We start from the raw sequence: 20,729 nt of genomic DNA on the forward strand, positions 1-20,729 counted from the left end.
ACTATAGTAAGCTGTATTCCACAGGTGAAGAAGCGGACACAATTTGGTGTAAAGTGGATGACAAACAATATCAAACAGGAACTGCAGTTGAAAAAGAGATTATGAAGATATACAAGGAGAGGGGTGGAGGATAGATAAATGAAAAATATAAGATGCAAGCTAGGAGAGTGACCAGACTGGTGAGGAAGACAAAACTGAAATATGAGAAGTGATTGGCACTAAGATCCAAAGAAAATCCTAGGGAATTTTTTAGCTATGTGGCCAGTAGGCAAAGAAACGATTGTGGAAGAATGACATTGTGGGATAAAAATGGGAATAGAGCGACTGATGCAGAGGACATAGTGCAGTTCAATGAGCACTTTATTGGAGTATTTCATCCTGAAGGAGGTTTTAATACTAGAGGGATAGGGCAAGATCAGGGTTTAGAGGTGCAAGAGGAGAGTGTGTTCCAAATACTGAGTACTCTTCTGGATACCAATAAAGCTGTTGGACTGGATGGTATTTCACCACCGGTTTCGAGAGAATGTGCTAAAGAACTGACAGCTCTGTTGACCTGGCTTTTCAATAAAAGTCTGGCTGAAGGAAAGGTACCCAGGGAATGGATGGAAGGTAAGATAGTGCCGATGCATAAGGGCAGTAGCAGACTGGAAGTGTCTAATTATAGGCCTGTTTGTGTGTCATCAGTTGTAGTCAAGGTCTTGGAGAAATTAGTGAGGGACCATATACAGCATTGGGCAGATGAGGGTAATGTTATTGTGAGAGTCAACATGGATTTGTTAAGAGGGCACTCTTCTTTTAGTAATATGATTGTCTTTTATAATAAAGTGACAAGAGCAGTTGATGAGGGAAAGGCATATACTGCCATTTTTTTGGATTTTGTAAAGGTGTTTGACAAGGTGCCACATGATAAGCTGGTTATTTAAGTTGCAGCACATCTGTTTAAATGTCGAGTTAGTCAAATGGATTCAGGATTGGCTGACTGATAGGTATCAGATGTGGCAATATCAAGGAATCAGAAGGTAACGAGTGGGGTTCCACAGGGCTCAGTACTGGGACCTGTATTGTTCAATCTTTATATCAATGATATTGTCAATGGATTGCAAGGAGACATTCAGTTGTTTGCAGATGATGTGAAGTTGGAAAGGGTTATCAGTAATAGTGCAGATGTGGCAGCCCTGCAAGACGATTTGAATAAACTACACAGATGGACAAATAAATGTTAGTGTCGGTTCAATGCAGCAAAATGTAAAGTCTTGAAGTTTGGGATCCATCGATGGGAGGAGCTAGCTGTACTGGAGGTGGTAGGGGAGAGAAGAGATCTGGGGGTGATGATTGATAGAAAACTGAAATTCAAGAGCATATTGCAAAGGTGGTGAGGGTAACTCAGAGGATTGCTGCAATACTGAGAAGGACACTGACCTGCAGAGATAAAAGAGCTATCATTCCGTTGTATAATGCCCTGATCAGACCACACTTAGACTATTGTTCTCAGATTTGGTCCCCAGGATTTGAAAGGGATAAATTGACTGTGGAAAAGAGTACAGAGGCGGATAACAAAGATGGTTTCAGGACTGTACAATATGAGTTATGAGGATCGACTGAAGGAATGTGGACTGCAGAGTTTGGTGGATAGAAGAAGGAGAGGTGATATGATTGAGACTTTTAAACTGTTGAGAGGCAGTTACAGAGTAGACATTGGAGAATTCCTGCACTTGGTGGAACGACAGGAAGGAGCGATGACAAGGGGGCCATCCCTTCAAGTTACGAAAGGAGGCTGTGTGCAAGAGGGGGTGAGGAGTGGTTTCTTTGTGTGGAGGGTGGTTGAACCTTGGAATGCATTGCCTGAGAGAATGGTTGGAGTGGCAACAGTCAATGGGTTCAAGGAGTGGTATGATAAACTTTGTATTTCCTAAAAACGACCTCCCATGATCAGTCTTTTGACTCCATGGAGGTGTAAAATTTCGATGTTACCAAAAAAAATAAATGATCTAAAACATCGACCTTTTACAGTGGAAATATACCCAAATTTCTTTGTACAAATGTATCTATTTTTCTATGTAAAGTTATCTGTGTAAAGAACAGAATAAGCCCAAAGGGAATTAACTCACTCACTGTTTAAGAAGAGATGTGGAGATAATGAAACCAAGAGAAAAAGCCAAAGTTACGGCATGCCTTTTGAAAATTGTTTACAAGTCCCGTTGCAGGTGACCTTCAAGGTCAATATTGAAAGCACGCGGCGGGAATCAAAAGGAAAGCTCCGTAGGCAAGATTATGGAAGTAAAGAGGGAAGGTAAGATTTTGTCAGCAAAAATTCGAGAACCATTAATTCACGTGTTATTATCCAGGGTTCTCATAACTACGTGCAAGACTTGCACGGGGACATTAGGGGTCCCAAAAACTTAATCCAAAATGCAGGGACACTGGTTATTAAAAGGTTAGGATCTGAGATGAAAAGGGGCTTCTTTTTTTTTTATTTGGAGTGATCCATCTACGAGAGATCGAATTCGAGAGGTGCTGTTAGTTCCAGAGGGGAAGACGGAGATCCATCCACCGAGAGCCACTCAAGTTGCAGTCGTAGATATCCAGAGGTGATAAGTCAAGGAAAAATCTTGTTGTATTGGTCCTGAAACTCTGCCGCTCTGTTGAGTAAGTGCATGCCCTGACCTCCGCATTTCTTTGCCGAGCAGTTCAAGACGCTGGAAAGCCTACCCTATATCCCGCTAGCTGTCGAGACTACTCATCGGTGCCCTGTGACTCCAAGAGAAAGATTAAAAAAAAAAACGGAACGGAGAAGAGACCCCCCCCCCCCCCTCAAGCACTGGAAAAGGAATAAGGAAAGGAAGATACATGCAAGATAGGAGGAGACCCATGTGAGTCCATCTTTTCATTAAGTGTCTGTGAATTAAGTGAAAATTCCCTATCGAATTGTTAAGTTATCTAACTTAAGGAGGTAGTTTTAATGTGTGAGCATTACTTGTAAATGCGTGTAATTACTGACGAATGAAACGTGAGCACAGTTAACTTCCCACGGAAGAAGTTGGGCTATTGAATAAGTGTTCAAGAAAAACTAAGATTCTGAGATATATATATGCGCACCTAGGAAATCTATGATATGTGTGAAATTTCCTGATAGTTGTGATATAAAGTAGGCTTATTGAAGATTTAATTAGTGAGTGCAAGAGAATATACTAGGAATCAAATTTAAGTGATCTTTCAAGGCTAAGAAATAGTCTTTTGTGAACCAAACTTGTATTTTCATGTAATGTGTATAAATATTAGACCAGTAATTAAACTTGTTTGTTACTATTATTTAAAGTGTTGTCAGATGTAATCTTTTGCAATGCACTGATCCCAAAAAACACAATTTGGACTTGCAAACGGGAACCCGAAGGCTAGAAGTGATTTAAGATAGGTAGCGAATATATTTGCCATGACTGCAAAAAACCTTGGCGAGGATAAGATATAGATAATTCTTGATCTACTAGGGTATAAAAGCATTCTTTTGCCTATAGGGGAACTTTGGGGGCACAGTCATTAAACAAATAAATATCTGGAGATCTTAGGCACGAGAAGGAATACTTAAGGTAGCTCAATAAAGATAAACAATAAAGAGATATTAACAATATATGTACAAATTAGAAGTAGCAAGTAACCAGCTATATATATACATTATACAATGGCACAGCCCTACATTACAGAGGCCTGGATAATAATAATAATCTTGTGCAAACTTTGATTGATTTTTGTGGCTAAGTGGATTAAGTGAATTAATTTAATACTTGCAGTTTTACTGGCTATAGCTAGATGAAAAAGGGCAACATTAATACGAGCAATAGTACATTAGCACACATTGAGTCTGAGAGATTGGAAACTTGTGCACACAGAATGTTTTTTTGGTGTTCACATGGGCCGGCAAAAATTAGAGAGAGAATTGCTGGTGAGGTTGAATCAAAGTAAGAGAGGTGATGGGTGGTGTGCCACTGGACTTTACTTAGGCTATTGATCATTTGTAACTAAATAAATAATCAAATTCATAATGATAAAACAAAGACCATCCGCCAATTCTTAAGCTCTTCAAAAGACAGTCTTCTTTTTTCAAATATGCTGGAGTCTACAATATCCCCTGTTCGTGCGTCTTAAACTATATTGGTCAGACCTCTAGAAGTTTTGAAATCAGAAAAAAGGAACACGTAGGAGATGTAAACAATAATAGAGAAGACAAATCGGGGTTAGCATTTCATTTCTCCAGGACAAACCATACCATAGAATGGGACAAAAGCTCCATGCCCTACTTAGAGGAGTTTCTGCTCCCGAATCATAAAAGAAGCCATAACAGTGATCCGTTCAGAACAAAACCTAAATAGAAACCGAGGATTAATTCTGCCTGAGATTTGGAAGACCCACATAAGATCTTTAAACATGCCAGAATTAAATCTTGCTGCCAATTACAGAACGTTCCTATATAACAACAATTGAGATCATGCATGTGATGTATGCGTTCTTCTGTTTTTTGTAAAAATACAATTGTATTTGGTTCTGCCTTCATTTATAATTTTAGTGTAGCAGTTTTAGCGTTTAAGTTGTCTTACATATATTTTTTACCCTGACGAAGCCAAACAGCTAAAGTTGGCAAAACTTGTCGGTATTTTCTAACTTAGTTTAAAATAAATTTGACTTATATAAACCCAAATAGAAGTCAATCTCTCCTATAAATAATCGAATTGTTTATTTAATTATGCCAGCTTACGTTCCTATTTATGATATGAGGGTTGTTTGAAAAGTTTGTTAAAAAATAAGTTAAACACATTCTTTTGGAAAAAATCACATTTGTTTCTCAACATAGTCTCCATCGAGGTCTACACATTTGGTCCAACGAGTTTCCAATTTTTTCAACCTATCTAAAAAGTAGGATTTGTCAAATTGTGCAAAATAGTCATTGACATCCTTGTTTGAAGAAAATTTTTTCCCACCGAGCTGAATTTTTAAGTTTGGAAAAAAGAAGAAGTCACACAGGGCCAAGTCTGGAGAATACAGTGGATGTAGAACCAATTTGAACCTCAATTTGTGCAATTTTGCCATTGCAATATGTGGGATGGTGCATTGTCTTGAAAAGAGCAGTTTTTTGTGCATCAATCTTGGCCGTTTTTTCTTCAGTTCTTCTTTTAAACGGTCCAACAATGATGCATAATAGACTCCTGTTATTGTCTTGCCTTTTTCCAAATAGTCTAATAGTCAAATGATAATTCCTTGGTAATCCCAAGAAACAGTGGCCATCACCTTCCCAACTGACAAAACGGTCTTCGCTTTTTTCGGTGCTCTTTCATTGTCCACTGTTTGGACTGCTGCTTGGTCTCAGCTGTGTAGTGGTGGATCCAAGTTTCATCTACAGTCACAAAAAATCCTGTGAATTGCGATGAAACATCGCCAAACGCTGCATTGAAATGTCTTTTTGCATACATTTTGATCAAAAGTCAACAATTGCAGCACCCATCGTGCATGCAGCTTTTTCATGTGCACTTTTTTGTGCAGGATATTATACACGCATTCAGTTGAGATGTCTACAATCTCCGCAATCTCACGCACTTTCACTCGGCGGTCTTCCATAACGATACCATGGATTTTGTCAATCATTTCCTTCATAGTGACCTTAGTTGGGCATCCAGAGTGTGCTTCATCTTCGATGGACTTATGACCATTTGTCCATTTAGCACATGGCTAAAATTTTGCCAAAGGTCATGAAAACGATGATATGTGCCAACACTGGTATGAATGAATGAATTATGTCACCATCTATTGGAAATTTACAAAACTTTTCAGGCAACCCTCATATTACCCAACATCTTTAGGACACAAATAGTTTTTCACTCTGTGTAAACACTAATAGTCAGTTATTAATGTGAACAGTTTTAAAATTGTAATGGACAACACAAAGAACTCAAATCATAATTTGAGTTCTTTGGTTGAGTTCTTTTGGTGCCATGTGTTGTCAGATAAAGAGAGGTTTACATGCATTAAGTTGTTCTTAAAATGACAGTTGTATAGATTTTTGATAAATTATTACAGCCATACCCTTCAGTTTGAGAATGTTTCATAGCCGCTGCTGATTTCAAAAATGGTCGCTGTGACCTCTGACTTCTGTGTGGCAGTTTTTCTTACGTTTAATCCTATATGAAAGGATGCCAAATGCATAGTCTACGAGTTTAAACTTGTCATAATAATGGCAGCAAATGTGTTTCTTATGTTCTCCAAGACACATGTTAAGAGATCTTCCTGCCTGTCAGTAAGCTAGTTCACAAGTAGAAGTCACTTCAAACACTCTTGAATGTGATAATGGATGGCGTTCATAGGTTTGAATGTATTATGGAGCTTACATTTATTAAGCACTCTGGCTTTCTTTTCCATTATGCCTTATATGGGATGATAACAGTTTTACTGTGGTCTTGTGTATTAGAGTAGAGAGGACAGTGGGAAATTTAGTATTTTATCTGTTTTTTGGGATGGGCTTTAGCCACTAGCTAAAAATATGTATCAAAAGTAGACATGTTCACTGGCAAGAGCAGCATCATTGAGACAAATAGCCTGGCTGTGTGTGTGTTAGTGATGGTGTAATTGTTTATATAAATTTACTTTGATGTGTGTTAGCTGTCTATAAACAGAAAAGATTACAAACTATTTGAAAGGCATGAGAACAGTGATTCCAGGAATTGCAGATTATTATTTGATTCTCTTTCTATTGGGAAGTGAAATTTTGGATATTGGCTGTTTAAATGCACCATCAAATTCATCATCTGTATAATCAGACTGTGGGTTTGAGTGTAGCTATGTTCAATGTTTTGTTCTCTAAATGTTCTATGAAGAAATTGTCTAAAGAGAGAAACCAATTACTGTCTTATCTACTTATTTGTATATTTTCCCTTTCCATGTGAAATAACCAGCATTTACTTTACATTTGAATAATTCGAGTAAATCTAGAATCTAATAATTCAGTTAAATTGAATAATTCAAGTTGACCGAGACTTGAAACAAATCAAGGGTCTCAGTTAGTGGTACATTAGAAAACAGTGAAATAATATCAACGTTAATTGTGATGACTGAACTTTTTAAGATATGGTTTTTAATATTGTTTTAAAGTGAAAAGAATTTTTTTTATAAAAGTTGGAGAGCTACTTTTTTTTTATGGGGGGGGTGATTTTGCTAACTGTTGTTATCATCAGTTGGCCATAGAGGAATGTCAGATTTGTGAATTTTTGGTGCTTCATGTATTCCAGATGGTTTTACATGAAATGGTTTTGAGCTTGTTAACAAATATTTTATGCCAAGATGTGTAGCTTTTTTTCCCATTAATTTAAAAACTTTATTCCTTTGTACATTAGTGGGTACTTCATCTGTAATTTTATATGTAGAATGATCCTGTAAAAGGTTCTGCATTTTTTGTTACATGCAGTTTTTGTTTTGTTTTGATTCATTATAACAACAGCATTATAATGAAAGTATTATATATGATTTCATTTTAATAGTCTTCTTATTATTGTGCAGCTTTTTCTAAGGAGATTTCTCTGAGGTATGGTGTTATTTCTTTATGCAGAATATTTGGAATGAGGGATTGGATTTGGTCAGAATGCTTTGACCAAATGAATGTTATTGACTCTTATAGGAGGTATCCCATATATATATATGGGATATGATCTGGGATACATATTCAGATTATATGTCACATGTTCAACATATGCCATTGTTTCCAGTTTCTGTACTTGCCTAGGTGTGGCATCAAAGGTTATGACCTGGACTGAGGATTTTGTTGACAGTTTCTCTTAAGATTAGACTTATCATAAGTTCAGACATTGCAGTCAACCTGTTGTGCACTGTTGGAGAATTTCATATTTCTTATGGTACTAGCTTTTAACTTTTTCGGATTTCTTATCTGCTTCAGCTCTGAAGATTTAGAGATGTTGAGAAGGATCTTCAGAGATGTCAAGAATGAATTAACGCAAAATTGCAGATGAACAACTGACCTTATGACCAATACCTAACCTTATCTATATGTTAAGTCATTGCTGTTCCATTCACATTAATGATATTGGGATAATGATTCATGGAGAGGAATATCCAGTTGTTTTCTGGTAATACTAAACTGGGAGGACAAGTTAATAAAAGTGGTATAGAAATCTTGCAGGATGATCTGAATAGGCTGCCAATTTGAGCTAAGGACAGTGGTTGCCAGTTCAGAATGGCAAGTATAAAGTTATGAAAATAAGGATGAAAAAAAACTACAAGCAGTGTGTTAAGATGGGATTGAATGAACTGCAGTTGGTGAGTAGTCTTTACTGTGATCCCTGTGATAATAAAATGGAGGTTCTGTATGTTACAAAGTTTAGTTGATAAGTAGAAAAGAGGTGACAAATATGATAGAAGCAGTTTTGTTTCTTATCTATCTCCTTTCTATCATAAAACACATAAGTTACTAAAGAGGTTTGGTGTACAGAGCAGATACTAAAGAAATTTTTCAATACATGATTGGATAGAAGAGAACAAAAGATCACTTCTTGAAGTTATATAGGGACTTGGTTAGCAAGAAAAAATGATGACTAGATTTCTTGTTTGGAAAGTGGTTATTGAGTGAAATAGGTTACCAGAAACCATTTTGTGTATTTTGTTGGTAAAGAAAGTTAAGGAGCGGTATGATAGCCATTGAATAATGATTACTTTGATTCTTTTTTAATATTCAAGGAAAAAAGAGCAGATGGCATATCCAGAAAAATGGTCTACCTCAGGGAAGTGTGCTGTCTCCCCCTCCTCTTCAATTTAATTACTAACGACCAGCCTATAAACCCACGGTCAGGAACCTTCTTATATGCAGATAACTGGGCAATAGCTTATCAAGCAAAATCCTTTGATAACATTGAAAAGCAGCTTACACAAGAACTAAAAACCCTTACAGTTTAAAGTTTATTTTTCACTTGGTTAGACTATAATAAATTTAGTTTAATCCTTTATTAAAGTGTGAGCAAACAAAGTTTGTGCCTGAAAATATCTTCAGGACTGGGGCAAGGCAGTACAACACCTGGCAACTCGTAGCAAAGGTGGACCAAGCTAACATCACTCTTATCTCAATATCTCCCATAATGCAAAACACATCTCCTTGCAGATATGTATAATGTTATGCATTAAGGGAAGGGCCACTACCTAGACTAGTTTTGACCTTTATTGAGGTCTTTTCAGTGGGAGCCAGGCCCAGAAGTGGAGATACCAGGCAGAAGCAATAACGAGGTCATCTTTACCTATAGGATTTGCCAAAAGGTGTGCCACCTTTTTATTAAATTACTCTGGATTTAGAGAAAGATGTTGAAAGTTTATTTTTCACTTGGTTAGACTATAATAAACCTTACAGTTTACTGTAAGGAAAATCAGCTGAAACCAAATCCCAATAAAACTCAAATGTTTCTTTCCATCTCAATAGTGAGGAGACAAGGAGAGAGTTGAATATAGAATGGAATGGTGTGAAATTGGTCAATTATCCAAATCCAACTTACCTAGGCGTTACACTAGATAGATCCTTAAATTATAAGCGACACATAGAGAAGATGATAGCTAAAACTCAAGTAATAATATTCTGTGCCGATTAACATCATCTTGGTGGGATGCAAGTCCACAAGTACTGCGCACCTCTGCACTGGCACTTTGCTTTTCAACAGCCGAGTATGCTAGCCCTGTTTGGGAAAGATCATCACATGTCAAAATTATTGACAAGGTTCTTAATGAAACATGTTGGCACATTACTGGCTGCCTTAAACTTACAAAAATTGACCATCTATACTCACTGTCTGGTATTGGACCTCCTCACATCAGAAGGACAACACAGAGTGAATATGAGCAGAAACAACAACTAAATGATGAACAGCATTCCTTTGTATGGATATGCTGCAGTACATATGAGGCTAAGATTAAGGAAAAGTTTTATTCACTCAGTGGATCCATTGGTTGATTCCATAAAAGCTGCAAGGTCAACAGTGTGGCAAGAACAGTCTCCAGTGGCTCTGAACTTAAATGAATCTCTTCCTTCCAGCTTATATCTAAACTGGCAAAGATGGAATACATTGAATAGACTTTGTTCTGGAATGGGGAGATCAAATCAAATATGGCCAGATGGGGCTACACAGACAGTGACAGCTGCTCATCTTTTGAAACACAAACCATGGATCATCTTCTGCAATGCTACTTAATAAACATTAATATTATATGTACCTGAGAAGATTTAGTGTAGTGTAATGAAACAGCTTTAAAGTATATTAATCACTGGATGAGTGAAATCTGACATTTTATGTTTTTGCGTAATATTTTATGCAAGTGGCATTTTTGTCTTTTAATGTATGCTTTTAATCCCTATTCTTTTAATGTCTATTTTTTTAAATGTATGCTTTTAATCATTTATATGTATGCTCTTACATTTTCTGTAGTTTGCACACGAAATAAATAAGTGGTTAGTTTGAACCTTCAAAAAGAATCATCAAACTTCATGGAAATGCCAATGTAATAATAATAATTAACATTTAAAAAACTTTTTACTACAGATTGCCTTTAGGAGTAGTATTATATATTAAAAACGAAATTTTTTTTCTGTGATTTAGGTACCATTGTATACCACTGATGGAGGCAGATTTCTGGGTACATTGACAAGCCATACTGGAGCTATTTCTTGTCTTGATTTGCATAATTGCCCACATATAATTGCTACTGGATGCCGTGATAAAAGGTAATTTTAATGAATTTTATTATTTATGCGTCAGAATTAGTTATTAAGAATTGGGGATAGAGAGAAAGAGTTTCAGAATATTCAATGGAAAAGAGAAAACAGTTGGTATACTGTAAACACCATCCATTTTCTCTGCAGTATTTACCTTACATCTATTTGATTGATTCTCACTATAGTAAATGTCAAACTGTATAACAGTTTCACTCACTTTAGTAAAATGCTGAAAAATTCAATCAAAGCCCTTATAGGTATGAACTTTGCCGAAGCTACAGCAAACTATTCCAGTAGTCCCAATGAGTTTGCTCTAGTGAGAATCAGTGGGATATGTCTCAGTCATATTACCTCTTGTCCTCCTGTCCAAATTCCACAGAGCATATTCTCTGAGTCTCTCCTCATACTCAGCATTCCACAGTCCTGAGACCATCTTAATCATGAGTCTCTAGACGCTCACCAATGTTTTCCTATCACTCAAATATCCAGGTGACCAGACTGGTGCACAGAAATCCATTGTGGTCTTATCAGTGCATTCTCTGGCAGTCTTATCTGGCAGCATCACCTGCTTATCACTACTTGATGTTTTTTGCATCTGACAGCAGTTTTCCAAGTAAATTTTACAACTTTTTCAATGTATTTTCCTGGCTGTAATTCTGTATCCACTATAACATCTGAAACTCTTACCTCTTTAACCTCTTAGAGTGAGGTTCCACTTACTGCAATCCATATTATTCCATTTCAGAGTTTGTATCTTAGGATTGGCATTTCCATTTATCATTCTGAAGTATCATCCTGTTCCTGTTGTGGCAGTATCGTAACAAAGATCTCTACAGTTTATCATTGCAAACATCAAACAATTGAATATATCTCCTCACAAACCTTGAACTGTGTTAACACTAGATAAATTAAACAACAACCTATGATACAGCACTTATCACTTCTTTAATGCATTGCATCCCTGCTACTTCCAACCAATTCTGTATCCCAGCTGTTATGGACTATGTTGCCCCCCATGTTGCCCCCCCCATTTCAACTATAGTTTTTCATGGAGTATTCTATCAAATGCTACTATGTTTTTACAAAATGTAGAAAATTCACTTACAATAAGCATCTTCTCAATAGCCAATGCAGTCATCACTCTGTTATAAAATGTAACTGATTTACTGAAATAAGACCTCCCCCTCACTAAATAAATACTGTCATCTGGAAAGATTTCCATTCTTATTAGTCCAGTGGTCTTACGAGTATTTTGTAAATCATTATCTTTGTTTTTCTTGAGATAAGATATGACTTTAGGTGTTTCCTAAGTCCACAAAAGCATCTATTTGCAGAAAGAATACATCTCTGAATCTCAGTACTGATATCATTTTTAAATTAACTTTTGACCCCAAGTATAAAAAAACTATGCACAATTTCAAATTTATAGGAACCAATTTCAATTTGAGAAGGATTGTTATCGCAAATCTTTCTAATTACTGGCATATACTTTATTTTTTCTTGGTTAATCTGGAAATTCATCTTCTTTGCTGCCTTTTCTAAACTGATGAAAGTTTCTTCCATTGCTTTTTGTTTCCTTCCTATAATATCGATATCATCTGCATATGCCATAATTTGTACTGACTTATAGAAAATAGTTCTCCTTGTATTATTGCCAGCATTTCTGAAAACCTTTTCAAGTGCTATATTAAACAGTAAGCAAGTTACGATATTCCCTTGTCGAACACCATTTTTTATATATATTGGATCAGACAACATGTTCTGAATTTTGATCTGGCAACAAGTAATTCTCATTGTAGCTTTAACTAAAGCAATAAGTTTTCGTGGAATTTTAGTTCCTCCATTGCAATAAATAAGTTAGATCTATCTTTGCTATCACATGTGGCTTTAAAATCTATGAAAAGGTGGTGTGTTTCAGTTCCAAATTCATTACATTTTTCAAGTAATTGGCGTATATTAAAAATCTGATCATTTGTAGATCTTCCTTGATGGAATCTATACTGATAATCACCAATAACATTCTCTATACAGGGATAAAGTCTCTTAAATAGAATGTTAGAGAAAATTTTATTAGTTGTACATAGAAATTAATTCCTCTATAGTTAGAACATATCATTACATCACCTTTTTTTATGGACGGAGCATATGATGCTCAGATTCCATTTGTCTGGAATTGTTCATTAATCCAGATTTTGTTGATAAGGTGACACAGCTGCTTGAAGCATTCTGTACTTGCACTTTTAATTAATTCTGTTTGTATCCTATCCATTCCTGGGGCCTTATTGTTCTTAAGTTTTTTAATAGCTGGCTCCACTTCTGCATCTGTTGGTACTGGTTCAACATCTTCTAGATCTTCGCTCTCTTTCCATATCATCTAATTGACCAGATATATTTGAATTCAATAATTCATCAAAATGCTCTGCCCATCTTCCTATTATCTTTTCATTCCCACTCAGAATTATACCCTCCTTATCCCTACATAACATTGTTCTAGGCTGGAAATCTTTCCAACTACTATTTAACTTTTGAGATGTTCCAATTCTTTAAGTTCATCCTCATAGTATTTCTTTTTTCTTCTTTTCTAGCTAACCGATATTCCTCCAGCTTTACGAGTGTGGTTCCTTTGCTGCATTTGTTTATATGCCTCATATTTTAATACAGTCACATGTTCACATTCTGCATCAAACCAATGGTTATACTTAACTCTACTGACCTTTCCTAATACTATGTCTGCTGTTGTCACTCTGACATCCCTAAGAACATCTCACACTTCGTTAACACTCTCAACAATGGTTAGACCAGACAGGTTTTCACTGATTCTCTCACTATATTTGGCTTTAACTTCTAATTCCTTAAATCTTTCCTTATTAAACTTTCTAGCATGCAACCAATATATCTTCCTTGTGTTAGAGATTCTGCTTCTAATCTTTGATATAACAATATTTGCTCTTCTGTAGGTTCTAATATCCATCAAATCGGATAGGCATCTTGCTTCTATTAAAAGGTGATCAATTTGGTTAAAGATGTCTCCATCAGAAGACTTCCAGGTCATTTTATGAATATCTGTATGATTAAACATTGTATTACCAATAACTATATTTCTTAAAGTAGCAAAGTTGATCAATCTAGTCCTATTATCATTAGTCTCATTATGTAAACTATATTTCCCAATAGTTGGCCTCTGTGTATCTTCTTTGCCTATCTTGGCATTTAAATCACCTATATAATTTTAACATCCCTCTTTGGATATTCCCCATAGATCTTATCTAATTCATCATAAACAACTCTTTTTCAGCATCATTCTTTTCTTCAGTTGGAGCATGTACACAGATAAAACTGTAGTTAAAAGCTGCCCTTTAATTCATAACCTACACATACGAGGTGAGTTTGCTTTGAAGTCCATGATAAGATGTTTTATCCTCTTGTTTACAATGAAACCTGTTCCAAACATGTGATCTTTCTTTTGGCAGTTATAAAAAATAATATCATTTTTATTATTTATATGACTATTTTAGCCTGTTTCCGTTTAGGAGTATTCCTTATTTTAAATACATTGGCTTTTTACTCAAGAATTTTTTAGGGCATTATAAGTGTATTTTAGAGGTAAAATATATGCAGACTAATAGAGGAAGAAATTTTGCACATACCTTGTTTGGATGTTAGGATGTCTTCGTTCTCCATACTTCTGCTGTTAGGCCGATAAATGGGGGGGGGGGTAGGAAACGTGGAGAAGGGTTATTTAAAGCAAGGTGGGAAGATTAAATTAGGTTTTTTTAAAAATAATATATATTATTATATTTAAGGGCACTTCTTTGGGAAAAGGAAGAGATTTATGGGAAACAGGGTCTGGGGAGAGCGATAACGGGATGTGAGCCGTTTTGATCGTGTATCGTCATCGGAACATTTCGGGAAAAGTGTAGGGCTATGTCATGTCGGCTTGGTGTATCTGCCTTAGAAGGACTTTTGGTTCCGTTTATTGGTTGGAGTTGTGACCTAATTTTTATATTGTGGAGCTTCTAACACTCGGAAATTAGGTAGGGTCGGTGGACATTGATTGAGTTTTCGTCACATTTTGGTATTATTTCTGAGAAAATTTCCATGTTACTTCTCTTAAAAAACTATTATTTATATGGCTATTTTAGCCTGTTTCCGTTTAAGAGTGTCCCTTATTTTAAATACATTGGCTTTTTACTCAAGAATTTTTTAGGCATTATAAGTGTATTTTAGAGGTAAATATATGTAGACTAATAGAGGAAGAAATTTTACACATACCTTGTTTGGATGTTAGGATGTCTTCGTTCTCCATACTTCTGCTGTTAGGCCGATAAAGGGGAGGTAGGGATTGTGTGTGTGTGGTGGGGGGGGTTGTTTGAGGCAAGGCGGGAAGATTAAATTAGAAAACCTGGGTATTCATAAAATGACCTGGAAGTCTCCTGATGGAGACACCTTTAACCAAATTGATCATCTTTTAATAGATGCAAGACACCTATCCAATGATTTTAATATGATTTTTCTTTTCTACAATCCCCTCTCCTGTCAAGTCTCATTTCTTGCATAGCCGTAAGTATCTTGTATTTATCCAATTGCTCCAGCAGCATTTTTAAAGCTCCAGATCAGTAAAGAAAAAGTACTTTCCATAATCCAATTTTCAAATGCTTAAGAGATTTGCCATTTTGTCACCATTTGGTCCATCCAACAGTTAATTCTTTAGATTTTGTAACAAGTTGTTTTTTTTCCAGGGTAGGGTCGTCAGTCCCACCCCCCAACCTGGAGGACCAAGCCTCTGTATTTATGACTCCCAGAAACATGGTGACCAATCTATACTCCCTAGGCACTGGGTAACCATTTTAGTTGCCTTGTACAACATACATGGGCTATAGTGGAGCTATTCTTATTCCCCAGCCACCACACGGAGATGTGTGAAGTCAACATCTTGTATATACAAATAGCCTAGTTGTGAAGATATTTCATATGTAAGCTTTTTTTTTTTTAGCTTACATTTAGATAAAGGATTAAACAAGAATGACATTTCTTGTCAAGTAAGATTTAAAAGTTTTATATAATGTTGCACTGCCTAATGCAGAAGATCAAGTCACAGGATCAAATACCAACTGATTGGATTAGAGCTCTCATAGTTCTGAAAAAGAGAAATAAAATGAGAGAGAGAGGCTAAGAAAAATTTTTGGAAAACTTGGCAAAGAGCATGCAAGATTCAGGTTAAATAGAGGTTTTCATATAAGATTTTATATGTTTTTATATGTATTTTTAAAGTTGAGTATTTAAGTGTTATAGATGTGGAAAACTTATGACAAAGTGTGAAAAGAAACTCTATTCAGAACACTACAATTATGTGAACTGAATATTATTTTAAGCAATAGATGGTGTATTTGCATTGTAAGTAAGCGGTTAGAATTGAATAGGGTAGCATAGGAAGATGGTTTGATAAGTTAGGTGTGAGATGTGCACATTGTCTCTGCTGTCATTTATCATCTATATGGATCACATTATGAAGCAAAGTGGCATTAGGCATGATATCAGAAATGGAGATATCCAACTCACTTCTACTTTATGCAGATGATGTTATACTTTTAAACATACCAAATAGAAGTCTGCAAGATTTTCTAAATTGAATTACTGCTGTACTAAACTGATATGGCAAGAAGTCAGCTGGATAAATTTATATGGAATAAGAGAGACAGTTCAAATCAGTTATAATTTATGGTTCTGAGAGCTCAGTTAGAAATAAAACACTTGATCAAAGACTGGAGATCACAGATATGGGAATCCTGAGAAAGGTTAGGGAAATGAACAGATGAGGATAAAAATAGGTTTATCTGGTGTAGCTCACACATGGTACTTATTTGCTATAGGTTGTAGCCTCTCATGTATGGAGTGATATAAAAAAAAAGTTGCTGCTTAATTTTATTAAAAAAATTAATCAGTTGTTAACAGCTGATATTTTGCTAGTGTAACACTAGCACTGTCAGACTGTAAACAGTAACTAAGAAAACAGTTAACTAATATTAAAACAGTCAGTTGACAGTTACATTGGGATATATATATCCCAATTGGGATCTTGTATGTATCAATTAAATAAATAATAATAATATAATAGGTAAAGATGACCTCTCCAGTGCTTCTGCCTAGTATCTCCACTTCAGGGCCTGGCTGCTCCCACTGACGAGACCTCATTAAAAGTCGAAACCGGTATGGGTAGTGGCCCTTCCCTTAATGCATAACATTATACATATTTGCAAGGAGATGTGTTTTGCATCATATGGGAGATACTGAGATAGGAGTGATGGTAGCTTGGCCACCTTTGCTACGAGTTGCCTGGTGTTGTACTACTTTATCTCAGTCCTGAAGATATTTTCAGGCGCAAACTTTGTTTGCTCACACTTGGATAAAGGATCAAACTAAATTTATTATAGTCTAACCAAGTGAAAAATAAACTTTCAGAATTTTTTATAATAATACAATAGCGTTATTATATTATTGGATCAGAGATAGTTGTAGAAAGTTTTTCCACTTGATTATAAAGTAAATTTATATGTAGTCTAATCACGAAGGTACTTTGCTAGCAAACATTGTTTGTTTACACTTGAGTAAAAGATTAAAACAAAAATATAATTTTTTTTTCTAGTGTAATTTACTTTGTAACCGAGCAGAAAATTTTTCTGCAGCTATTGTTTATGTGAGGACTAGTTATCCTACTTTTAATTTATTTTTGTTTATTGTGTTAACTGTTAATTAAAAAAAAAAAGAAGAAAAAAAAGAGAACTTGATCTTCAAGTTCTTTCAAGATTTTTCAACATAATTATCAACTGACTTGATTTTATCATCATCAAATTTCTAATATGTACCCATGGGGTGGGAGGGGGGGGGTACTGGATAATTATGATAGTACTACATGAAAAAGTTACACTATTACTAACTTCTGATCAACAATTTTCCTCCAGATTAATTTTTTATCCATCAAGAATGAAGACCCAAAACTTCCATTTGTCCAATAGTAAACCATTTCTGCAGGGCAGCTGCCAGATATTTGACCTCTCCAAGGATTCCAGTGACTCTAGAAAGGTACACTACTCCACTATACAACTCACCACCTTCCCTGCATAATCCTCCAGCTACGCTATTACCATCAGCACACAATACAATATATTGCTCATCATTGCCAAAATTGTTTTTGTCTGTAAATTGTATGTGTTTTCTCATGTGACCAATTTGTCTGTATATGTGAAATGAAAATCCCGAATTTCCAGGAAGAAAAACCTTGCTATTTCCATATGAATTCAACTAACTCACCTTCAGTTGAAAAAAGTCTGTATAAAGATTCCTCTCATGACAACAAGAATTAAATCAGTCAAGGGGAACAGCATCCTGCTGTTCTTCTACTTGTGCTGTGGAGGTACTTAGTAATTGAACCCAATCGTAATGCATAGGGAGGCTTCCTGACCAGCTTTATCTACAGTCCTGCTGCTTATAATCCACATATGCTTCCAGATCATATCTGGATGGGAGTCTGAAAAGTAATATTTGGGGAAAGCCATCGAGGCCATAGCAAGGAGACTGGGTGTTCTCTGGGCAGTATGACCAAGAGTCTGTCCATTCTATCTGCATGTCTCTACTTTCATCAACTATTCACCAAATAAGCCATGAACAAAAAATAGACAATCATAGTGTCACTGCATTAAAATGGAAAATAAAAAAAAAAATTCAAAAATTAAAACCAAAAATATTATTAAGAAAAGAAAAGAAAAAAAGTCTTCCCAAATTCCCCCTCTCTTTTCAAAAAACTCATTTCCAGATTATTTTCACCAGTATTTGTGACATAAACACAAATATAAATGATAAACATTATCCACATGTGACCTAATTTCTGACTAACTTCAAATATCTACTTTGATGATCACTGTTGTCCAAACTATGCTCTGTATGATAACAAGCACTTCTGCCTTTGTGCAATACGATGTTCTATTCTAGAGAATGTCAAATCTAGAATCCTCTGTTTCTGATGTACTCGGGCTTCAGGTTGTATTCATCTGCTATCTTTACCACTTTTCAAATTATGAAAATTACTCTGACCTCTTTTGATATGCTATTTTCCTAAGTGACTTCAAAGTTCACAACTCTCAGTTTCCTTTTTCCAGATGCACTGACTAAACTAAATGAGATGCAAAATTATATGCTGTAATAGCAATATAACACAAATCTTCAGCCAGTACGAGATAACCCTCCTAATTCTCCGAAACATTGATCTTTTCTTAACTGATTTTCTCACAGATATACAGATATACTCTTCTCTCAGTAACTTATACAATAATCTTGTGAAAGTTTCCCTTCTACAAAATGTCATTTATGCATCCATTCTCTAGTCCTCTGGCATTACAAGGGTACCAAGTTGGATGTTGTCCATGATTTAATCTCTTCCTTTCCAGTGGTCAGATGATGTCTTCCACGATAATTATCTAACCATCTGCTCTTTCTGAAGCCTGATCTGGTGGAGTATGTTGTAATAGGATTATGTGCTGGCTGACTGATTCTTTCTGGTATGTTATTATCAAGTTTGATTCTTGTATTATCTAGTGGCTAGGCTGCAGAATCTTTTATGGTTGTACCTCAAAATGGAAGGTGTTTGCAGGTCTCTGAGTATATTGGTGATACCCTTAAAGGATAAAATCATTTAAACCTCATGAAAATAAGAGAGAGAGAGAGAGAGAGAGAGAGAGAGAGGTTGGAAGGGGGGGGGGTATAGAAGTCGGCACCTTCTGCTCTAGACAGTGTTTACATGATACTGGCCACTTCAAGTCAACAATAAATAGAATAGTAGTAGTATTTCACTTAGGTGATGAGAGTCAGCTATCACCTAGTGGGTGTACTTAGCATTGCCTCCAAATGAGGAAGATATCCTTTTACAGGGAATACTCACTGAGTTCACAGCCTGTTTAGTGAAGAATGCTGGCTTGACAAATGACTGGAAGATGCTGTATATTGCACTTCACCTGCCCATTACATCTAGATTTAGGAAACAGTCTACCTAAAATTTCCTACCTGTTTGGGAATGTGATCATTTAACTTAATGTTTGCTTCTGTTTCATTTTTTAGGACATTGTTCTATCACTCTTGATTGATAACTCAATTAAATCATCATCAAATTAACAATATATATATATACCTCAAGTGATGTATAGAATACCATGACAGTACTACACAAAAAAGTTTACATTATTACTAACCTCTTGATTTCTGTTTTCAGAACTCCAACAGCCAGAACTAATACATTTCTTACTTTATCAATCTGCTTTGATCTTGGTCTTTTCTAGCCATCCCAGCATCAAAATCTCTTTTGCTAAACTTTTTTCTCTGATTCAGTTTAAATGACCATAACAACTGAGATTAGCTCTGCTCACAGATTCCTAAATACTGCTAAAGCCACGTTCCTTTTTAATATCTTCATGTTTAATATGATTTTGGCATTCATTACATCTGCTTGACTTTGTGCCCAAATTTTTCTGTGATCTCTAGTCGCTGATCAACTGCTTTTTTTCTAACTCACCTCTCAGATTCCTAAATTAAAATCAGTTTGAACAGCACCTTATGTTTTTATATACATAAACATAAGTTTATTCAGCTTGCTCCTGACAATACTAATTTTGCTTATTCTATTGTCTGTTTGTATATTTAATTTGCATCTTCACTAAAAATTGTGCCTAAATAGCTGAAGTCTTTTACTTGTTCTATAGGTTCTCTATTCTGGATGTAGTTGATGTTTTCAATAATCCTGTTTATTTTCATAGTCTTTGTTTACTGCTCATTTTCACTGCATATTATGCTTAGTTAGGGAATCATACAGACTGACTTCTACTGGATTTATTTAGGAGAAATAACATGCATAAAGTAAATTGCTGAGATAAAACATCTCCAATTTTGATATTAGATTTAATGCCACAGTCCCTCATAATGTGATCTACATAGACAATGAATA

General features: G+C 35.6%; 1 protein-coding gene across 2 annotated transcripts in view; it reads left to right on the forward strand.

Annotated features, from left to right (window-relative positions):
• The window catches only part of LOC150100304 (F-box/WD repeat-containing protein 8-like), a 223,815-nt gene that overhangs the window by 110,132 nt on the left and 92,954 nt on the right, over nucleotides 1-20,729 (forward strand). For both annotated transcript variants that reach the window (XR_016549296.1, XM_090403239.1), the window contains exon 8: nucleotides 10,626-10,750. Coding sequence is in view for 1 of the 2 variants with exons in the window: in XM_090403239.1 (XP_090259365.1) it covers nucleotides 10,626-10,750 (125 nt within the window). In the remaining variant the exon portion in view is untranslated. The remainder of the gene's footprint in view (nucleotides 1-10,625; nucleotides 10,751-20,729) is intronic.

Source organism: Typopeltis vanoorti, chromosome 13 (genome assembly GCF_054136105.1).
Source record: "Typopeltis vanoorti isolate ZY-2024b chromosome 13, IOZ_Tvanoo_1.0, whole genome shotgun sequence".
Classification (NCBI taxonomy): Eukaryota; Metazoa; Arthropoda; class Arachnida; order Uropygi; family Thelyphonidae; genus Typopeltis; species Typopeltis vanoorti.